This window comes from Rhineura floridana, chromosome 9 (assembly GCF_030035675.1).
Source record: "Rhineura floridana isolate rRhiFlo1 chromosome 9, rRhiFlo1.hap2, whole genome shotgun sequence".
Classification (NCBI taxonomy): Eukaryota; Metazoa; Chordata; class Lepidosauria; order Squamata; family Rhineuridae; genus Rhineura; species Rhineura floridana.
In genome coordinates this window covers 122212333-122235035 of record NC_084488.1, presented here as the reverse complement: position 1 = coordinate 122235035, position 22703 = coordinate 122212333, and the positions used below count along the sequence as shown (strand labels likewise).

At 46.6% G+C, this 22703-nt stretch overlaps 1 protein-coding gene across 3 annotated transcripts in view; it reads left to right on the top strand.

Moving 5' to 3' along the window:
• Nucleotides 1–4575: 4575 nt before the first annotated feature.
• The window catches only part of ADAM33 (ADAM metallopeptidase domain 33), a 102026-nt gene continuing 83898 nt past the window's right edge, over nucleotides 4576–22703 (top strand). For 2 of the 3 annotated variants that reach the window (XM_061583564.1, XM_061583563.1), the window contains exons 1-2: nucleotides 4576–4770; nucleotides 11273–11355. In XM_061583564.1, the coding sequence (XP_061439548.1) occupies nucleotides 4629–4770; nucleotides 11273–11355 (225 nt within the window). In that variant the 5' untranslated portion in view covers nucleotides 4576–4628. The remainder of the gene's footprint in view (nucleotides 4771–11272; nucleotides 11356–22703) is intronic. The other variant, XM_061583565.1, reaches the window with a different exon arrangement.

Here is a 22703-nt window from a genome sequence, read left to right as displayed (position 1 = left end):
TAGCTGTCCAGCCTCTGCTTGAAGACATCCAGTGAAGGGGATCCCACCACCTCTCTAGGCAGTCGGTTCCATTGCCGAACTGCCCTTACTGTCAAGAAGTCCCTTCTAATGTCCAGTCTGAATCTATGCTCTTGCAACTTAAAACCATTAGACCTAGTCCTACCCTCTGGGGCAGCAGAGAACAAATCTGTACCCTCCTCTATGTGACAGCCCTTCAGGTACTTAAAGAGTGCAATCATGTCACCCCTCAGCCTTCTCAGTCATGCATGGTTGGGGTGTGAGCTCCCAGGAAAGATGAAATACAAATACTAGAACTGAGATTACTCTTCCCTTTCCCGCCACCCTGTTCCAGTGTTTCATGTGGGTTTGTGAAAATGCCCACCAGGGAAATGGAAAGTTTGCTGCGACTGGTCGTTGTGCCTTCTCTCTTGCAATAGTGCTTCCTCTTCTGGCTGGCCACAGCTCAGTGCAGCGCTTCTGTTTTGCATGCAGATGGCCACAGGTTCAATAAATTGGCAGCAGCAGATACGCATGGAGTGACTCCTGTCTGAAATGCTGGATAGCTGCTGTCAGCCAGCGTAGGCAGTACTGAGCTAAATAGGCCAATGGTCTTACTTGGTAAAAAGCAGATCCCTATGTTCCAACAGCCTCAGTCCTTTTTCTGCCTAAAGCGCAGCTAAGGCCCTAAACTGGGTCTGCATGAAACCCTGCTGGAGGAATTCAATTGTTAATTTCATTTCCAAATTCAGAGTGTGAGATTGTTGTGTGATGGATCATCCATTTTTCACTTTAAATAAAGGCCTCAATTTTATCTGTGTGGGGGGCAGGCACGTTTGGAGTACAATCACACAGCATCATGGGATTTGTAGTCTTCCCAGTGGTGGCTGGTGCCTATCGAGACTGGTAGGGCTGAAAGCAGAAAGACCAACAGTGGGTGGAGCCAGAGCCAATGGTGGACAGAGCCACACCCTGACAGGTTGTAAGTAAGAAGGCAGGCTGGCAGGGGCTGGCGGAGGGCAGGTTGAAGTTGGTGGGCACTGTCCCATGGACCAAGCTTAGGCTGCATAAACAGTCAATGTCATGCTTATGTGATCAGTTCAGGGCTGCAGTGGAGCGAGGATTAAAACAGTCTGAGAACCAAAGACAGCTTGGCTTGCAAAGGTTAAACTGTCGTGGGAAAGCAGTGGCTTGATATGAAGAGGTTGGAAGTCTAGTTCGAGAATACAGACCTTGTGAAAATACATTATGCTTATTCATGAAATCATGACTTTATCAGCAGACACTTTGGAACTGTGGCATATTTCCAGAATATTCAGCAGACTGAGGATTTGGAACACCAAGATGCAATCTAAGTTCTGCTCTGAATCTTTTGGGTGGCAGACCGATGGCGAGTTTCAAGCTTCATGTGCCTTATGTATTTCCTCACAACAGAGAGAGAGAGAAAGGAACAAAGAGACTTTTGAAAACAAAGGAGGGATTCCCCTCCCAGCCTTTCCCAGCCTTCGGGTCCCTAGATGTTGCTGGCTACAGTTCCTGTAATTCCTGACCATTGGCCATGCTGGCTGAGGCTGATTGGAGTTGTCGTCCAACAACATCTGGGTACTCAAACTTGGGAAAGGCTGCACCTAAGACACGGGGAGAGATGGCTGAGAAAACATATCATAGATGGGTGCCTGTAAGGCCCCATCTGCACTATTCATTTAAAGCAGTGTCATACCACTTTAAACAGTCATGGCTCCCCATAGAATCCTGGGAATTGTAGTTTATTAAGGGTGCTGACAGGAGACTCCCCCACAGAGCTACAATGCCAGAGTGCTTTAACAATCAGACCCTTCTCCCAGGGAACTCTCGCAATTGTAGCTCTGTGAGGTGCACAGGGATCTTCTAACAAATCTCAGGACCCTTAAGAAACTATAGTTTCCACTATTCTATGGGGGAAAATAATGACTGTTTAAAGAGGTATGTTTCAAATGTATGGTGTGTGGATATGACCCTGATGAAATGCAGGATATAACTTGAAGGAAAAAAATGTGTCAGTTTGATTTTTCTTCCTTTCTCAGTTCTTGAAGGTGACAAAAAACACCCATTCAGTAATACCAAATTATGTGAAGTACAAACTTTAAAATAGGAAACCTTTTCAGTAAATTATTCATCACACTCAACATCCCAAGAGACTTTGGATGTAGCTTGCTTTGTACTGAACTGAGGCCAAAATGCAAATGTTTAGGAATGTGCTGTGATGGAGGTTACCAATGAAACCTCAAATGCTGGCTTCACTTCATCCCAGATGGTGCTCTTGTGCTGGTTGTGAAAGAGACAAAAGCACTCGGTGCAAGCTCAGAGGTGTTTTGTTTGTTTTGCAAATGAGTTTCAATCACAATCGCCCTGCATCATGGGCTTTGTAGTTATAAGGTTACATAAATATAGGAAACGGACCTTTAGTGTGGCAGCACCTACCCTGTGGAATTCCCTCCCCTTGAATATTAGGCAGGTGCCATCTCTGCTATCTTTTCTGTGCCTTTTGAAGACTTTTCTTTTTCAACAAGCCTTTTCAGTTGAGACCTATCCCAGTCTGCGTCTGTGTTAGAATTGCTTGTTAATGTTTTTTAATAATGTTTTTTAACCCTTTTTTAAAAGATGTTTTTAAAGCTTTTTTTTAAAAAAAAATGTTTTTGATGTTGTTTTGTTTTAATGTATTTTAAGGTCTGTTTTTATGATGTTTTAAAGTGTTTTTAGCGCTTCTGTTTGCTGCCCTGGACTTCTGCAGGGAGGAAGGGAGGGATATAAATCAAATAATAAATAAATCAAATAAATAAATAAACAGTAGCGGCTCCCTGACTCTGGAACTCTCTCCCCAAAGAGGCATGCCTGGTGCCATCTTTATCCTTTTTTAGGTGCCAGGCCAAGACCTTCCTCCACAGCCCTTGATGATCTCTTTTAGTGGGGCAGGACTTGTACACCTACCCTTTATTTGCATTGTGTTTGTTTTAATTTGGTTTTGAATGGTCAGAGGTGTTTTTAGGCTTTATGGATTTTGTTGTTTTTAAATGGTTATGTACAGTAAGTATCTTTGGGTTATCTGGTGAGAAAAGGAACCTAATAATAATAATACCTGTTGTTGCTATGTGCTTTTCAAGTCGATTATGACTTATGGCGACCCTATGGATCGGCGACCTCCAAGAGCATCTGTCATGAACCACGCTGTTCAGATCTTGTAAGTTCAGGTCTGTGGCTTCCTTGATGGAACCAATCCATCTCTTGCTTGGCCTTCCTCTTTTTCTACTCCCTTCTGTTTTTCCCAGCATTATTGTCTTTTCTAGTGAATCATGTCTTCTCATGATGTGTCCAAATATGATAACCTCAGTTTCATCATTTTAGCTTCTAGTGATTGTTCTGGTTTGATTTGTTCTAACACCCAATTATTGGTCTTTTTCACAATCCATGGTATCTGCGAAGCTCCTCCAAGACCACATTTCAAATGCGTTGATTTTTCTCTTATCTGCTTTTTTCACTCTCCAACTTTCACAACCATACATAGAGATCGGAAATACCATGGTCTGAATTATCCTGACTTTAGTGTTCAGTGATACGTCTTTGCATTTGAAGACCTTTTCCAGCTCTCTCATAGCTGCCCTCCCCAGTCCTAGCCTTCTTCTGGTTTCTTGACCATTGTCTCCATTTTGGTTAATGACTGTGCCAAGGAATTGAAAATCCCTGCCAAGTTCAATGTCCTCATTGTCAACTTTAAAGTTGCATAAATCTTCTGTTGTCATTACTTTAGTCTGCTTGACATTCAGCTGTAGTACTGCTTCTGTGCATTCCTCTCTAACGTTCATCACCGTTGTTTCAAATCATTCCTGGTTTCTGCTGGTAGTATGGTATCGTCTGCATATCTTAAATTATTGATATTTCTCCCTTCAATTTTCGCACCTCCATCTTGGTCCAATCCTGCTTTCCGTATTATATGTTCGGCATATAGATTAAACAAATAGGGTGATAAAATACACCCTTTTCACACCCTTTCCGATGGAGAACCAATCGGTTTCTCCATATTCTGCCCTTACAGTAGGCTCTTGAGTAGAGTAGAGGTTGCTGAAATTGTTTGTCATGCTTTTGGGGGATTTGTGCAAGAAGCCCGATGTTATTCGCAGCTGCTTCCGAGGCCTGGCCGGAGCTGCGCCAGGCCTCGCGGAGGACCACCTCTGCAGCAGCTGCCTCTCCAAGCTCTTTGGCCACCTTTGTTTTGAACTGTCGTCCTGCCAACATCATCCGCGTGTGTCATGCGGGGGCCTGGGGGGGGTGTCAGTGATGTGCACACGAGCCTCCAATTCGGGGCGCCTGCTTGGTTGGACATTGCTCCGGAGGCGCGCGGGGCAGCAGGGCGGCAGGGTGGGGTTTGGGCCCCGGCAAGCTCCCGAGGAGGAGGGCTCCCCAGTGCGGGGGGCTTCTTGGCGAGCCATGTGGTTCTCATTAGAGTCGGCGGCCGAGGAACATAGAGCTACAGCGAGCAAAGGAGCCGGAGCGAGTCGTGCAGAGGGGAAGGCGGAGAGAGGGGGCGGGGAGAGGAGGGGAAGAGCGTGAAGAGGGCAGGAGGGGCTCGAAGGAGACGGACTGGGGACCGGACGGGCATGGAGAGGAGAGCCCGGCGCCAGAGCTGGGCTGGTGGGGAGGTCCGGGGGCTTTTTCGAGGACAGCCGCTGCCCTTTGCTCGCAGTTTGCTGCTGCTGCTGCTGCTGCTCTCCAACCATGGGGACGCCTCCAAAGCGCAAGGTAAGGAAGGGAGGGGGCGCGTTTGGGTCAGTTTTATGGGGGGGGGGGAGAGGGGGGGAGAGGGAGAGTCTGCCCTCCCCCCCCAGCTTGCTTAGAGAGGGGGCAGTTCAGCAGGCGCTGGCTATTGAAGCGGGCGGTGGGGAGCCGAGGCTGGGGAGAGGCGGCTGACTGTGGAGCCGTGGGCGCCTCTCACCCTGGCATCTGGGCGTGGGTGGAAGAATGCGCTTCCTTGCTGCTGTTGGGGGTGGGGATTCAGTCATATCGGGACATAATTTGTGACTGTGGAGGTTTAATTGGGGGGGGGCAATTGTTGGCTGTGAAGTGAATCTCCCTGCCTCTCTGATATCCGGGCATGGGAAAAAGTCTTCGCAGGTTTGCTCATGTTTGGGGGAGAAGTGAGGGACTTGAGGTGAGTGGGCGTCCCTCACCCTGGCATCTGAGCATGGGAGAAAGGCTTCACATGCTTGCTTGATTGGGGGGGGGGACTGTTGGCAGGGACCTCTGGCTCCTGTCTGGGGGCGCGTTCCTGAGGTGGGGGGGGTCCTTTTGATACCTGGCACGTGAAAGGACAGGTGGCTCAAAGGATGACCCGCGGCTACTAATTTCGCCGTATCTGGATGAGGATGAGGAACAAAGATCAGCAAAATGTTCCAATTTACTGAGGTGGGATTTCAATCCCGTTCATCACCATACACCTAGTTTGGGTAGAATGTTTGTAGGAGTTCAGACCAAACCCTCACGGCATTGCCAGGCAATGCCTGCATTGAGCAGGGGGTTGGACTTGATGGCCTTACAGGACCCTTCCAACTCTACTATTCTATGATCGTGGGTGAGGGAGGGGTGCAGTCTTTTGTTTGGCTGGAGATCCCCTGCAAATGGAGAATTTGTTGCCCCTCACCTTTACCTCCGGGCTGAAGAGGAAACTGCCTTACACTGAGTCAGACCGTTGGTCTATCTAGCTCAGTATTGCCTACACTGACTGGCAGCAGCTGTCCAGGGTTTCAGACAGCGAGTCTCTCCTGGCCCTACTTGGAGATGCCAGTGGGGATTGAACCTGGAATCTTCCACATGCACGGTGGATGCTCTACCCACTGAGCTATGGCCCTTCCCCAAATGTGATGTGCGCATTGGCCGATTGAGACCTTTTGGTGGCTCCGATGATGGAGAAAGGGGGTGCATAAGAACATTAGAAGAACCTGGCTGCTGGATCAGACTAAAAGGCCCATCTCTGGTCCAGCCTTCTCTTCTTAAAGGGGCCCACCGGGTGTGCTGATGGGAAGCCCACAGGCAACAGCACTCTCTCCACTTCTGATTCCCAGCAAGTGGTATTCAGAGAGCCTTTTGGGATGAGAAACAGAGGAGAAGCACTGGGTCAGTTATTATATGATGGGCATTGGGTGTTTGCTGTGAGAATTTCATAGAGGCTGCAATCTAGGGCAGTTGCTGATGTTTCAGCTTTCGGTAGATGTGTTCCTGGGGGAAATTCCTTTCTTCTTGCTCCACATCGCTTTTTGACTGCCAGAATTTAGCTATGCTGCATCATGACTCTATATATGGACTAGTTTTGGGATGGATGCAGAAGCGTCTGCCCAAGCCCAGCCTCTCTCTCTAACCTTGTGATGTGGGGCAGGAAAGTTCATTGGGCAGCTGACTTTACTAGAGAGCAAGTTTCTTTCATTGCCTTTCTCCGTATAACTGACGAATCAAGCTCTTGCCAGCTCAGTAAAGCCATGGAACTCTACCCCCACCCCATATCTGTGCTGTTTCTCTCACTCTCTCTCTCCTATGTTTAATTTGAGCTCGGGGCTTATCACAACAACTACAGCCCATGTTTTGTGTGCCTGGATTCAGTCCCAGGATTCATGATGTAGCATTCATAAAGAAATTTTCTGAGTGCACGCAGAGTGCAGCTATGAAAAAGGCCCGTTCCATGCCGGGGATCATTGGAAAAAGGACTGAAAAGAAAACTGCCATTATCACAATGCTATTGTACAAATCTGCGGTGCAACTGCACTTGGAATACTGGGTATAGTTCTGGTCGCCTCAAAAATGATATTGTTGTAGAGATGGGAAAGGCTGAGAAAAGGCCCACCAAAATGACCCAGGGGTTGGAACAACCACTTCTCTGAGGAAAGGTTACAACTAGGGGTGTAGTTGTGGGGGGTCACGGGGGGTTACTTTTTGGGGAACACAGTCTCAGCAGGGTCCCTATGTAGAAGCAATCATCATGAAAGGGGAGCATGTTAGCCACTGAGAATCCTTGTCCTTTAGTGCTGATTGGAGCCAATCAGAGTGAAAGGACGCGAGTCAGCCGCTGAGAAGACTCTTCTCAGCAGCTAACACTAGCTTTCCCTTTCATGCCAATTGGCCCTTAGGGACACCTGTTGTAGTGGAATGTGGACTCGGAGATGGCAAGGAGAGCAAAGGAGGTGAAGGAAAGTGGAAAGGAGGCGTGGCTGTGACTATCATGAAGGGACCTGCCACTTCTGAATTTGCCAGTACACTACTGGTTGCAACAACTGGGGCTCTTTAGTTTAGAGAGAAGGCGAGTCAGAGCAACATGGCAGAAGTATATAAGATTGTGCATGGCACGGAGAAAGTGGACAGGGAAAAGTTTTTCTCCCTCTCATAACACTAAGAACTCACGGACATCCAATGAAGCTGAGTGTTGGGAGATTCAGGACCCACATTCAGATTCACACAGCAGCGCTTAGTTAAACGATGCAATATCCCTCACTTCCCCCCTCCAGTGTGGGGGAGTTTGTTTCCTCTCTTATCCCCCCTTTCCCATTTCCCCAGTTTAAAGCACCCACCAGTGCTGTTGTTTGTCTATTGGGAAAAGCCTCTGACGAGGGGCTGCAGCTCAGGGGCAGAGCTCCTGCCTTGCATGCAGAAGACCCCGGGGTCAATCCCCTGGTAGGGCTGGGAGAGACTCCTGTCTGAAACCCCAGAGAGCCGCTGCCAGTCAGTGTAGACAATACTGAGCTAGATGGACTAAGAGTCTGACTCCATATAAAGCAGCATCCAATGTTCCTTAGTACACCAGTATTTTGCAGGAGGGATTGAAGCACATTCTCTCTCTCTCTCTCTCTCTCTCTCTGTGTGTGTGTGTGTGTTCTAGTTGCGACTGTAAAAACTGTTTTAATGTTGTATTTTACATTGTTGTGAGCTGCCCTGAGGGTTTTCATGAGGCTGAGAGGCAGTGACTGGCCCAAGGTCACCCAGCTTCATGGCTATGTGGGGATTCAAACCCTGGTCTCCCAGGTCGTAGTCCAGCACCTCAAGTTTAGAGGAATTAAAGTGCATTAAAGGGCCCTGTCTCCCAGTGCAGCAAATCCAGTTAAGAAGAATTGGACTTTTTGTGGTTAGGAAAGAGATGGGGAAACACACTGAAAAGTGTTAGATGAACGAATGACTAACAGGAAGACATGTAAACATCCAGCAAGCAACCAGGATGAATGCTCAATAGAGACCGGACAGAGTCTAACCTCTGTGCAAGCTTTTTAGTTTAGAGGAAAGGCGGGTCAGAGGAGACATGATGGACGTGTATAAAATTATGCATGGCATTGAGAAAGTGGATAGAGAAAAGTTCTTCTCCCTCTCTCATAATACTAGAACTCGTGGACATTCAAAGAAGCTGAATGTTGGAAGATTCAGAACAGACAAAAGGAAGTACTTCTTTACTCAGCGCATAGTTAAACTATGGAATTTGCTCACACAAGACGCAGTGATGGCCACCAGCTTGGATGGCTTTAAAAGAAGATTAGATAAATTCATGGAGGACAGGGCTATCAATGGCTACTAGCCATGATGGCTGTGCTCTGCCACCCTAGTCAGAGGCAGCATGCTTCTGAAAACCAGTTGCCAGAAGCCTCAGGAGGGGAGAGTGTTCTTGCACTCGGGTCCTGCTTGTGGGCTTCCCCCAGGCACCTGGTTGGCCACTGTGAGAACAGGATGCTGGACTAGATGGGCCACTGGCCGGATCCAGCAGGCTCTTCTTATGTTCTTATGTTCAAGTCCTGTACAAGCTACTCTGGATGTATGCCCAATAAACTGGTCTTCTAGAGGAGGCAAGAATTGGTGGATCACTCAGTCTCTTCTCCATGCCACCCTCAACAGCTTTTAGAAAGGGTGGTGGGATGAGGCAAAAATTGTCCTGGTTTTGTGGAAACCCATTGCACAAAAGATGAGTCACTGTGTGCTGACAGACACCCAGGCACTTCTCTCCCCCCCCTCCGCCCGCCTTTTTCTCTTTAAATTAACCAGTGCATGAGCTCTTGCAACTCTTACTGATTTTAATAGGGCTTGCTGGGGAAAATGCCTCCCAAGGGATTCTGCACAATGTATAGCGTTGCCTTTTGAGCTGATCCTGTGTGTTGTATTTAAGGCATTTATACACTGTTTAGTCATTTACATTTCTGAGCAGTGTACATAAAAAGAAGCCACACATGAAATAATGAACCAATAAAAATGTAGCTTGGTGCTTATGATCCTTTGAGATCTGCTCATTCTTCATTATCTTTTTAAGCTGCCTAGATGAGTGGTTCACAAACTTTTCCCCCCATGGACCGCTTGAAAATTGTTGAAGGTCTTGGTGGACCACTTAATTATTTTTCTGCCTGTCGCAGCAATTATAATTCCGTAGAATTTAAATAGGAATATAGTAAAATGCAATATAACAAATGAAAGAAATGATAAGAATACAATTAAAAATCAACATGAATATTAAGTGCATTGGATGCACTGTCTCCCACCATCAGCCACAAATCCACAGGCACACCGTGGACCACCTGAATGAAGCTTGTGGACCCTGGGACAAAGGGCGGATACATTTCTCAAACAAATAATAGTAATAAAAACCCTTCAGCAATATATCTTGCTGAACTTCACAGAAATCGAAATGACTTTCTGTCCTCCTAGCCACAGGAGGTGGGGGGGGCGGAGGACAACGGGTACCAATCTCAGAGCAATTTCATTGCTACTTCCTGCTTCCAGCTGAATGCAGCCAGTAGGTTGCTCGCCTGTGCAAGGTAAATGGATGCTTGCATCAGGGGGTTTGCAGATTTTGGCTGCTTTTCTGTTCAGTGAGAGCCAGTGTGGTGTAGTGGTTAAGGTGTTGGACTACGACCTGGGAGATCAGGGTTCGAATCCCCACACAGCCATGAAGCTCACTGGGTGACCTTGGGCCAGTCACTGCCTCTCAGCCTCAGAGGGAGGCAATGGTAAACCCCCTCTGAATACCGCTTGCCATGAAAACCCTATTCATAGGGTCGCCATAAATTGGGATTGACTTGAAGGCAGTCCATTCTATTCAGTACCAGACATTCAGGACTGAGTTTCTCACTCTCTAGCTCTGTCTTAAATCTGTGATTTTTTTTTTTTTTTACCACTTTGAGGCATGGAATGAATCTAACAACGCCCCTTCCCTGGGGATCGGGTTAAGGGTGAATCAAAACTTCTACTTCACAGGACCATAATTACACCTCCTGTTTACTTTGGCCCGGGGCAACCCAGCAGACTTGATCCTCAAGATGGATTGCAACTTGTGGGTCTGTGGAAGGGAAGTGCAGGGGGAGAAATGGGGCTGCAGGGCCTCTCTCGATCGGCTCCACTGAAAGGTAGAGGTACAAAAGGGAAGAAGAGGTATAGAAGAGAAGCACCCCTGGTACCAGTGGTGGTTGGTGGCTTCATGTCAGTGGGGCAGTGGAATCCACTCTGGGTTTTCAATATGAACTCTCAAGGAGCTGTCCCAGGTGCATCGTGGACAGCTCCTTGAAAGTTCATACTAAAACCCGAAGTGAATTCCACTGCCCCACTGACATGGAGCTGCTAGCCTTCTCTGCCTGGTACAGACAATCGAATGAATTTATGGGGACCAGGAATAGGGAGAGTGGGTGCAATCCTGTTCCTCCCCCCCCAGTGTGCACAGGTCCATCAAATGTCTAACAAGAGCTGATGTTGTCATATCTAAAAGCACCCTGCCTCACCCCCTGGAGTGAGTAATTCAAGTTGTTTTCTAAATGTTTTGGACATGTTTCAAGTCAGTGGCTGATGCCCTCTTCCTGGGCGCGCTGCGTGTGCGTTGGTTCATGCTGTCTGAGCAACAAATCGAGATTCTGTCTCCTCTCCTCTCTGTACTCCAAGCACAGCTTATTTTCTTGCTGCTCTTTCTCCCCTCTCCCCTACTCTGCTTTTCTTATAGGCTTTGATCCTTTTTCTTCAGAAATTTAGCAGAAACATAAACCACAAAGGAGAAGCTTGGGGCTTTGCTTCGCTTCCGTTTAAAGCTGAATCTCAGTTCGTGCTTTGCTTCCCTGAACGACTGCCTGTGGCAGCCTTCTCGTTGGTTTTCTATGACTCGGTTTTGCCATATCTAAAATGGGTGTAATTCTTTCCATATAGGTGCTGAGGTCTGAATGATCCTGGCAAGGGATTGAGAGAGAAGCATTTGTTTCACTTATTTGGGTTAACTGAGTGTCCTTTCTTCCCCCTCTGCTTACAGGGATGTCGTCTCAGGGACAGTCCGTTACACCTCATTGGATTTCAGGAGGGCGAAGCACGGGAGCTGTTGGCGTGGGGGAAAAGGTGGGTGTGGCTCTTGGGAAGTTAGGGCGGGTCTTGTCTTGATTTGCTTACATTCCTGACCGTTTCCCATTTCTTTTCTTCTATGGTCTAAATGGATGCTAATAGGTGTTTTATTGTTTTAATAATTGCTTATATTTGTGGTTTTATGGGGGGTTGTGTGCTGTCCTTGCATTTTTATGACTGTTGCTATTATGACACACTTTCCCCGGGATCGATCCAGATGAAGGGCACTTTGGAAAACTTCAAAATAAATAAATAAATTAAAATCCTTGGGAACAGGTTCAGAGGAGGGCAACGAGGCTGATCAGGGGACTGGAAACAAAGCCCTCTGTGGAGAGACTGAAAGAACTGGGCTTGCTTAGCCTTGAGAGGAGAAGACTGAGGGGAGATATGATAGCACTCTTCTAGTACATGAAAGGTTGCCACACAGAGGAGGTCCGGGATCTCTTCTCAATCATCCTAGAGTGCAGGACTCAGAATAATGGGCTCAAGTTTGAGGAAGCCAGATTTGAACTGAACATCAGGAAAAACTTCCTGTTAGAGCTGTATGACAATGGAACGAATGACCTAGGGAGGTGGTGGGCTGTCCAACACTGGAGCCATTCAAGAGGCAGCTGGACAGGCTCCTGTCGTGTATGCTTTTAAGTTGGATTCCTGCATGGAGCAGGGGGTTGGACTGGATGGCCTTATAGGCCCCAACTCTACCATTCTATGACTTCGCCGGAGTAGTAGTGCTGCCCACTTCCATTGAAGAAGACTGTTATGGGTGGATCTCATTAAGGCTGCAAGGTCTCGATTTGGAAATAATTTGTATAGAAAGGCAATATATCTCATCACAAGATGCCTTCTCTGTCTGGAACAGAGAAACCTCTTGGGACAGGAAAGAAAGCAGCCTTATACTGATTCAGACCACGGGGCCATCTAGCTCAGGAGTGTGTACACTGACTGGCAGCAGCTCTTCAGGGTTTCAAGTGGGTCTTATTTTCTCTGCCAGCTCTTCCTGGAGTTGCTAGTGATTGAAGCTGGGACTTTCTGCATGCAAATCCATCCCTGAGCTACTTTTCCCCGGGTGCTGACTGTTGAGGGGCCACTTGAAAGCCCCCCTTTCTTAGGGTGCTTCATCTTTCAGTTGCATTTGGACTGGGCAGTCCTTCAAATAAAGGACTGTTCTCTGTGAAGCTGGATGCTTGACCCACCCTAAAGCCAATCGGAAAACAGCCATTCTTTGTGGCTCTCACCTCTTGCTGGAAGATTTTACTCCTTTTCCTAGAGACTCAGAAATGTCAGCTCAGCCCCTGAGGCACCTGACAGCCCTAAACTGCAGGCAGGATTAAAGCTTGCACTTAACTTGGTTTTTAAAAAATGTCTTTTTTCTCCTCTTCCCCTCACCCCCACAAAAAAATAAAAAATAAAAAGGGTTTTCCAGCTCAGAATTATGGGAGAAATGGAATAAGGTACTGAACAACAGGACTCTTCCAACTGAAGTGGTAAATTTGGTTGTGGTTAACTCTGGCTGGAGACAGGCTGGAGCTCTAGAATATTGCAAGGAGATTATTGTGGCCTGTGGTGGCCAGCTCTTTCCCGTTATTTCCCTATCACCTCCGGCCAAACAGATTTTGCAAGATTCTGCAGCAGCACATGACCTTTTTGGCTACAGACGATAGTAAGAGCATCTGGAAAGGGCATAGAGCAGCCTTGTCCAATCTGGTGCCCTCCAAGTGTTGCTATGGATTCCAGCCCCAGCCAACCCGTTCAAATGTAGTCCAGTCACATCTGAAGGGCCACAGGTGGGTGACCCCTGAGTTGCAGGGTAGCCCAGCTCACATTTGCTCACAGTATCCTGTCCTCCCCTTTCCTCACTTTATCAAAGCTCACAAGGATCAGATTCTGTATTCTGGGCAACGGTGATGCTTCTCTCCACCGGAAAACTGTAAAGGGGGCCTCAAAAGGAGATCTCAGTGCATCTTTACTCTGTTCTCCAGCGTGACATCACAGGCACATATTGGCTGAGTGGGGGATCACTTCTGCCTTGTACCTCCCTGTGCTGTGGGGCACAAAGCAGTCTGACACGCCGGCTCCCATTTTTAATAATAATAATAATAATAAATTTAATTTATGTGTCGCCTATCTGGCCAGTGGCCACTCTAGGCGACATACATACAATAAATATGGCAGAATACAATATAAAAATACAGTGAAATATATAAATTATAAGAGCAAACAATACATAATAGGAGGCAGTTAAAACAGAAGAATATTAAGCCTCCCCAGAAGTCCCGAAAGCCTGCTGAAAAAGCCAGGTCTTTAAGGCCTTGCGGAACATATTCAGGGAAGAGATGTGCCGAAGATCTTGTGGGAGGGAGTTCCAGAGGGTGGGGGCCGCCACTGAAAAGGCCTTCTCTCTAGTGCCCGCCAACCTAGCTGCTTTGGTTGGCGGGACTGAGAGAAGGCCTTGTGTGGCCGATCTTGTCAGGCGGCATGATTGGTGGCGTTGTAGGCGCTCCTTTAGATAAACTGGGCCGAGACCGTGTAGGGATTTTTGAGGCACCCTTCCGACCCTCGTATGCAGGACGAGTGTGTTCCTGCACACAGCTTGTGGAACTTTGCAGTAGTCCAGCTCCTGCCAACCTGGTGCCCTCCAGATGTTTTAGACTACAAAACCGATCAGCTCCAGAGCCAACAATGGCTCATGGCCAGGGATGTGGCATGTAGTCCAGCCACATCTGCAGCGCACCAGGCTGGAGAAGCATGTGCTACAGACTTTTCTGATATTCCTCCTGGAAGAAATGAATATACTTGGGGGTACTATTTATTTATTTGATTTGATTTATATCCCACCCATCCTCTCAGTAGGAGCCCAGGGTGGCACCAGGGTAATGGTGTTGCGATGGCAGACACTGGCTCTTCCCAACCACTGCACGTTAATTATAATGTCTGAGGACAGTCTCTTATGTGCAAATCGTTTCTCCTGAGATGGACATGTGCAGGGGTCTTCAGCCTGCAAACCGTAGCGAAACAGTCACTGAGAGAGTGATGAGGGTGGGAAATTATTTTGCAGTAAACGTTTGTCCCCTTGCAAAGTGCTTCCTTAGGTAATTGTCTAGGATCAATAAGAAGGGTCTGGTCAATGGAAATAGGGCAGGGTATAAATAGATGGATGGATGGATAGATGGATAGATGGATAGATGGATAGATAGACAGATAAATAGATAGATGGGGTCACAGAGAAGGAAGGAGACAGACAGACAGACAGACAGACAGAAAGACAGAAAGATAGAAAGACAGAAAGACAGAAAGATAGAAAGATAGAAAGATAGATAGAAAGATGGGGTCACAGAGAAGGAAGGAGACAGACAGATAGATAGACAGATAGATAGACAGATAGATAGACAGATAGATAGACAGATAGATGGGGTCACAGAGAAGGAAGGAGACAGGCAGGCAGGCAGGCAGGCAGGCAGGCAGGCAGGCAGGCAGGCAGGCAGGCAGGCAGGCAGGCAGGCAGGCAGGCAGGCAGGCAGATAGATAGATAGATAGATAGATAGATAGATAGATAGATAGATAGATAGATAGATAGATAGATAGATAGATAGATAGATAGATATGCTCAGGATGGAGATAGATAGATAGATAGATATGCTCAGGATGGAGATAGATAGATAGATAGATATGCTCAGGATGGAGATAGATAGATAGATAGATAGATAGATAGATAGATAGATAGATAGATAGATAGATAGGGTCCTTCAGGGAGAGGTAGGTGTGCATGTGGGCGGGCATGTGCCGGGGCTGGGGGCATGCCGGGACTGGCCCTGGGCGGGAGGGTGGAAGATTTTGGCAGTCTGTGACTTGCTTTATTGCCCCCTGATCATGTAGGTCTTTTTGTTTCATTGGGATTTTGCCTGCGGCCAAGGAGTGTGGTGCCTCAAAAGGCAGTAGCTTTGCAGCTGCCAGACAACAGCAATTTTCTGCCCTGTAAAATATTAATAATCAGAATTACGATGATTTGTCTGGCGCTGAAAAACATTTGCCACTTGCACAAAACTCGTAACAAGGCAAACCCTGCCCAATGGGGCTTGCAACCTAATTGAGACAAATAATAAATAAATAAAAGAGACCTCATCTGTGGAAGGGGGCGGGGAAGGGCAAAAGCAATTAGACATAAATGGGTCTCAAAGCTTTTTTTTTGAGAGAGAAAGGAAGAGAATCAGGAGGAAGAAAGTGGCTGGCAAAGGATTTCATTAACGAGGAGCGTTAAGACTAAAAGCACAAAGCATAAAATAGAGGTGGATGGGGAATTAGAGGGGTTGACAAAAGCAACAAAGAAGCAGACAAACCGCAAAACCTAGGAAGGAGAATATGGAGAAATATGTTTGTTTATTGCACAATGACGTGCTTTTATAATCTCACATGTAGACTACTGTAATGCACTCTATGTGGGGCTGCCCTTGAAGACAGTCTGGCAACTGCAGCTAGTGCAACTGCATCCACTCATAGACATATATCACCCGTCTTGTGGGATCTGCACTGGCTGCCTATTTGTTACCAGGCTCAATTTAAGGAATTACTTCTTGTTATGTGCCTCCAAGTCGACTACGACTTATGGTGACCCTATGAATCAGCGACCTCCAAGAGCACCTGTCATGAACCACCCTGTACAGATCTTGTAAGTTCAGGTCTGTGGCTTCCTTGACGGAATCAATCCATCTCTTCTTTGGCCTTCCTCTTTTTTTACTCCCTGCTGTTTTTCCAAGCATTATTGTCTTTTCTAGTGAATCATGTCTTCTCATTATGTGTCCAAAGTATGATAACCTCAGTTTCATCATTTTAGCTTCTAGTGACAGTTCTGGTTTAATTTGTTCTAACACCCAGTTATTTGTCTTTTTTGCAGTCCATGGTACCCGCAAAGCTCTCCTCCAACACCACATTTCAAATGAGTTGATTTTTCTCTTATCCACTTTTTTCACTGTTCAACTTTCCCATCCATACATAGAGATCGGGAATACCATGGTCTGAATGATCCTGACTTTGGTGTTCAGTGACACATCTTTGCATTTGAGGACCTTTTCTAGTTCTCTCACAGCTGCCCTCCCCAGTCCTAGCCTTCTTCTGATTTCTTGACTATTGTCTCCATTTCAGTTTATGACTGTGCCGAGGTATTGATAATCCTTGACAAGGTCAGTGTCCTCATTGTCCTCTGTAAAGTTGCATAAATCTTCTGTTGTCATTACTTTAGTCCTTTTGACGTTCAGCTGTAGTCCTGCTTTTGTGCTTTCCTCTTTAACTTTCATCAGCATTCGTTTCAAATCATTACTGGTTTCTGCTAGTAGTATGGTACCATCTGCATATCTTAAATTATTGATATTTCTCCCTCCAATTTTCACACCTCCTTCTTCTTGGTCCAATCCTGTTTTCCATATGATATGTTCTGCGTATAGATTAAATAAATAGGGTGATAAAATACAACCCTGTCTCACACCCTTTCCGATGGGGAACCAATCAGTTTCTCCATATTCTGTCCTTACAGTAGCCTCTTGTCCAGAGTATAGGTTGCGCATCAGGACAATCAGATGCTGTGGCACCCCCATTTCTTTTAAAGCATTCCATAGTTTTTCATGATCTACACAGTCAAAGGCTTTGCTGTAATCTATAAAGCACAGGGTGATTTTCTTCTGAAATTCCTTGCTCCGTTCCATTATCCAATGTATGTTTGCAATATGATCTCTGGTGCCTCTTCCCTTTCTAAATCCAGCTTGAACGTCTGGCATTTCTCGCTCCATATATGGTAAGATCCTTTGTTGTAGAATCTTGAGCATTACTTTACTTGCATGGGATATTAAGGCAATAGTTGGATAATTACTGCATTCCCTGGGATCCCCTTTCTTTGGAATTGGGATGTATATGGAACGCTTCCAGTCTGTGGGCCATTGTTTAGTTTTCCGTATTTCTTGACAGATTTTAGTCAAATTTGGACTGATTCAGTCTCAGTAGCTTGTAGCAACTCTATTGGTATGCCATGTGTTCCTGGTGATTTGTTTCTTCCAAGTATTTTAAGAACAGCTTTCACCTAAAATTTCTGGTTCTTCATCATATGGTTCCTCCGCAAATGATCTGTCATCCTGGCATCTCTTTTATGTAATTCTTCAGTGTATTGCTTCCATCTTCCATTTATTTCATCTCGGTCAGTCAGTGTGTTCCCCTGTTGATTATTCAACTTCCCTACTCTTGGTTTAAATTTCCCTTTCATTTCTCTAATCTCTTGGAACAGGTCTCTTGTTCTTCCCTTTTTGTTGTCCTCTTTTATTTCTATACAGTAACTATTGTAATAGTTTTCTTTGTCCCTACGTACTAGTCACTGTATTGTTGCATTTAGGGTTCTAACCATGTTTCTATCTCCTTTTGCTTTTGCTTTCCTTCTCTCTTTAACCATTTTAAGAGTTTCTTCAGTCATCCATTGAGGTCTTTCTCTCTTTTTAGCAAGAGGTATTGTCTTTTTGCATTCTTCCCTGATAATGTCTCTGACTTCAATCCATAGTTCTTCTGGTTCTCTGTCAACTAAGTTTAAAGCCTCAAACCTGTTCCTTATTTGATCTTTATATGCTTCTGGGATGTTATTTAAATTGTATTTTGGCATTATGATTGCTTTGTTGGTCTTCTTTAGCTTTACTCTGATTTTCGATATGACCAGTTCATGATCTGTACCGCAGTCTGCTCCTGGTCTTGTATTTGCAGAAAGTATGGTACTTCTCCATCTTCTGCTACCAATTATGTAATCAATTTGATTCCTATATTGACCATTTGGTGATGTCCACGTGTATAGTCGTCTTTTCAGGTGCTCAAAAAATGTGTTCACAAGAAACAAATTATTGGCTTCACAGAATTCAATGTCTTTCTCCTGCTTTGTTTCTGTCTCCTAGGCCCCCTTTCCCCACAATTCCTAATTCTTCTCTGTTCCCTGCTTTTGCATTCCAATCCCCCATGATTATCAGCACATCTTGTTTTGGTGTGTGATCAATTTCTTCCTGTACTTCTGCGTAAAATCTCTCCAATTCCTCTTCTTCTGCGTTTGCCATCAGAGCATAGACTTGGATGATGGTTGTGTTGATAGGTTTCCCATTTAATCTCATTGATATCACTCTCTCAGACCTTGCGTTGTAGCTCCTAATTGCTCTTGCTACATCACTTCTCACTATTAAAGCAACCCCATTTCTTCTTAATTTCTCATTTCCTGCATAAAATATTTTGTAGTTGCCTGATTGGAAATGTCCCATTCCCGTCCATTTTAGTTCGCTCACACAAAGTATTGTAATGTGGATGCGTTCCATTTCTTGCTTGACAATTTCTAACTTTCCCTTGTTCATGCTTCTCACATTCCATGTTCCTATTGTGTGCGTCGTACAACTCCGGACTCTCCTTTCGCATCTGTGCGCATCAGCCTCTGGGCTTCCTTTCGGCTTTGACCCAGCTGCGTCATTACTCACAGCGCTACTCGTACTTGTCCTTTGTTCTTCCCCAGAAGCTCAGTGAGTGCAGCGGTGTCACTAGCGGGAGTGTGGGGGGGGGGTGAGGACCTCTGGCGCGCGCCCTCCCAGGTGCATGGATGGGGGTGGCTGGTTTTGCGTGTGCGCGCACGCGTGTGCGCACGCACTCACCACATGCTGCAGGCTGGCGGTGGAAGGCCCGTCCCGGCTTCACCGCCAGCGAGCGGGCGCCTGCTTTCAGTCTCGCCCGCCTGCCTCCGAGGAGGAGTTGGCTGCGCCGACCCGGAGCGCTTCTCGGCTCCTTTGCCGGGCAACGGCGTGGGGCGGGGCGGCTCTGGGTGTCACCCCCTCAGGGTGTCACCTGGGTGCGGTCTGCACCCTCCGCACCCTGGTAGTGATGCCCCTGGGTGAGTGTCTTCTGACTTGGGGGTCTCATCTTCCAGCACTATCTCGTGTTGCATTTTGGAATTACTCAAAGGTAAAGGTGTCCCCACACTTGTAGTGCGAGTCGTTTCGGACTCTTAGGGTGATGTCTTGCAATGTTTACTAGGCAGACCTATTGACATTTAAATCAGTACAGAGCCTGCAACTCAGGTGTTTTACCCAAGCACCCTTTCCTGTATCAACTGTCCTGGGCCCTGTGATTGGCGGGGGTGGGGTCTTCTGGAATCCCTGGGGCAGGGATGAGGAACCTCGGGCTTGGGGAGGGGAGTCAAATGTGGCCCTCCAGGTCTCTCTATGTGGCCCTTGGCAATCTTCCCAGGCCACACCCCCTTCTCAGCCACACCATCTACAGGCCTTGTTTCCCACTCCTTTTCAGTGTCTTTTGCATGGCTGCAGTGTGCCCTTGAACTCTGCTAAAGCTTCATGCTTGCCCACCATTTTTCCTCGCAACAACCCTGTGAGGTAGACTCAGCCAATAAATTGTTTCCTCCAGGTCTGCACTCGTACCCTCAAAAAGTACCCTCCCTGCATCTCCCTAGGCTGGCATATATCCTGAGGGCAGTGGAGGACTTCTCTGTGCAGGGAGACACAAATTTCACCCACAATAGCCTTCACAAATATAAACCCCCTTTACACAGAGTCATCCTGGAGGGTGTTGGTTGGTTGTTGTTTATGACAATAGATCAGTGGGAGAGCACTGCCTTGTAACATCTGATACTCAGGGGTAGACTTCCTCTGAACATGGAGGCTTCAATTAGGGTGAATAGTTGTCAACAGACTTTCTCTGTGAATTTCTCTAACCCTCTTTAAATCCTGCCTAAGCTGCCAACATCCTCGATGAAGCTATTTCGACACGGGTGGTTTTAGTCCCTTTAAATTTTGTTTGTTTTCTGTGACTGAAACGGAGAGAGGGAGATAGAAACCAGCAACGTGTTCAGTTAGGGTTTGCGAGATTGGATTGCTCTGTTCATTGTGAATTTCAGTAATAACAGAGAGAGAGAGAGAGGTTGTCCGTTCCAAAATCTATATATAGGGCCAAAAGGAGTTGCCAAAGGGGAATGTGGGGCAGGCGGCTCCAGAGTTCATTTTAACTTTCCCCTCATCTCCCAGTGGTTAGCATTCTTTGGGAAGGCAACAGAGAGGGTATAATTTTGGGGAGGCAATGAGGCTTCTCCCACCACTGTTTTCTGGTCCTGTTTTGAGTTTCTTTTCCTGCATTGCCCTCCACCACCTCCATCACTGCCAAAGGCCTGCTGCAAATCCCTCAAGGAAGGAGGGGCAGCCCCCTGGTGTCTTTCCAGGAATCTGATCCGCCTCAAGCTGCCAAGGGCAGCCTTTTGCTGACCTGCCTGTGCTGGCTGGGGACTGATGCGAGCTGTAGCCCAAAGTATCTGGAGGGCGCCAGGTCAGCAAAAGGCCGCTCTCACCTGTTTTGTCAAAAGTTACTCCAGTATCCTCGCAGCTATAGGTAAAATTGCATGCCCTGAATATTTTGGCACACCAAAGGGTTGAGGGTATCAGTAGACCACTGTATAGTAGTCATCTGTGGGGCTGAAAATTCAGCCCCTGAGCCAAACTGGGATGAACAGGATGAGAGCGGAGGCCAGGACTAAACAGTCCTTGATTTCTCTTCCAGATGCTAAAAAAAAGAGCTTCGTTCCTGCAGGCTTTCTGTGGTGCTGCATTCCCTGCCTGTCTCTCCTTCCTTCCTTCCTTCCTTCCTTCCTTCCTTCCTTCCTTCCTTCCTTCCTTCCTTCCTTCCTTCCTTCCTTCCTTCCTTCCTTCCTTCCTTCCTTCCTTCTTTCTTTCTTTCTTTCTTTCTTTCTTTCTTTCTTTCATTGATTGATTGATTGATTGATTGATTGGATATCCCACCCTTCCTCCCGGCAGGAGCCCAGGGCGGCAAACAGAACAGGTAGCCCAATTGCCAAACTCTCTGCCCTGTCCCTCTGGGGAGAAGCTGAGGCGGAGCCTTAAGCAAGTGGCATAATTTGCCATTGAGTCACTCCACATGCAAGATCCAGGCCTGCCGATTACTGCCACAGGTCAGGCCCAGCTACAGAAGGAAGAATCTGACCATTTCCCTTTGAGAGGAAGGGTGGGATATCAATTCAGTAACAATAAATGGGGAAAAATGTCAATGTCTCATTTTTCCAGCCTTCCATTCAGTCCACCTCAGGTCCACATCAGTTTGCAATCTCCTTTTCAAAAGTCCACATTAACATTGGTGCGTGCGTTTTTGTCTGCATTTTAGCAAGCAATTTCCCATAGTTCAATGCGTTTTTGTGCATTGCTTTTATGGTTACCCGCACACTTTCCCTTCATATATATATATACGTGGGGGGTCCACACTTTTCAGCTGGAGAACTTCATCACAAACTTCAGAGAAGTGCCGATTTTGAAAGGCAGCTGTGTTTCAGTCCCCATATTTGGTTTCGGAAGTGCAAATGACGTTCACATTAAAATGCAAGCGGAACAAATTTCTCCCCCACCTCTAGCACAGACCTGCATTTCCATGACAGCAAGCATCCTGGCAAGGCCAAGGGAATGGACTGGCCCACCTGTGGCAGTGGCCCTTGGCATTAGTTCTACAGCTTAGCAAGAGCTAGGTTAGCCCCTTAGCATGGGTGTGTCCAAGAACGGAGTCTTCCTCTCTTTTCTTTCTTCTGTTTGCTCACACACCACACGAGAAAGGCTGTGAAGGAAACAGCTGCCTCATTTTCACAGTAGCCAGAGAGGTGGCTCAACCGACACACACTTCTTGCCATTTTTCATTGGAAGATGTGACGGCTTCTTAGCTGTGGTTTCTCAAACGGTTAAAATAAGAGAGAAAAATCTGAGCCCTGAGCAGGGCGGGAGTTTCTTTGCTGAGTGAGACCAAAACATGTATCCATGCACAACCTGCAGAATAGCAGGTGCCTCCAAATGGCTTAAGCTAGCCGATAGCCCTATGATGACCCTCTTAGGTGGGGGCTATTGTCAGGGCTTGTTGCAACCCAGCAACATTCATGCAGATATGCCAGTTTTTTGATCCAGTGCCACCTAATGAGGCTGTTTATGAAGCCATCATTACTGGGATCAGAAGCAGGGGAAAAAACCCAGTTACTTGCAGAAATCATGGCTAGAGTGAAATGGTTCTAGGTAAACTGATTTAAAGGGTTATGTGTGGTGGATGCTGGGCTTGAGGAGGACAGAGCCTGTTGGATCGGCAAGGGGCTTGATTATTTTTACGACCTTGTTGGTCCTTCATCTGAATTTATTTATTTATTTTATTTATTTATTTCGTTTCATTTCTAGACCGCCCATAGCTAGTAGCTCTCTGGGCGGTGTACAAAACTGGATTAAAATACAATAATATAATAAAATCAGTAACACATAGCAGCAAATTAACTAACAGAATTAAACGTAAAAACATTAAAATGC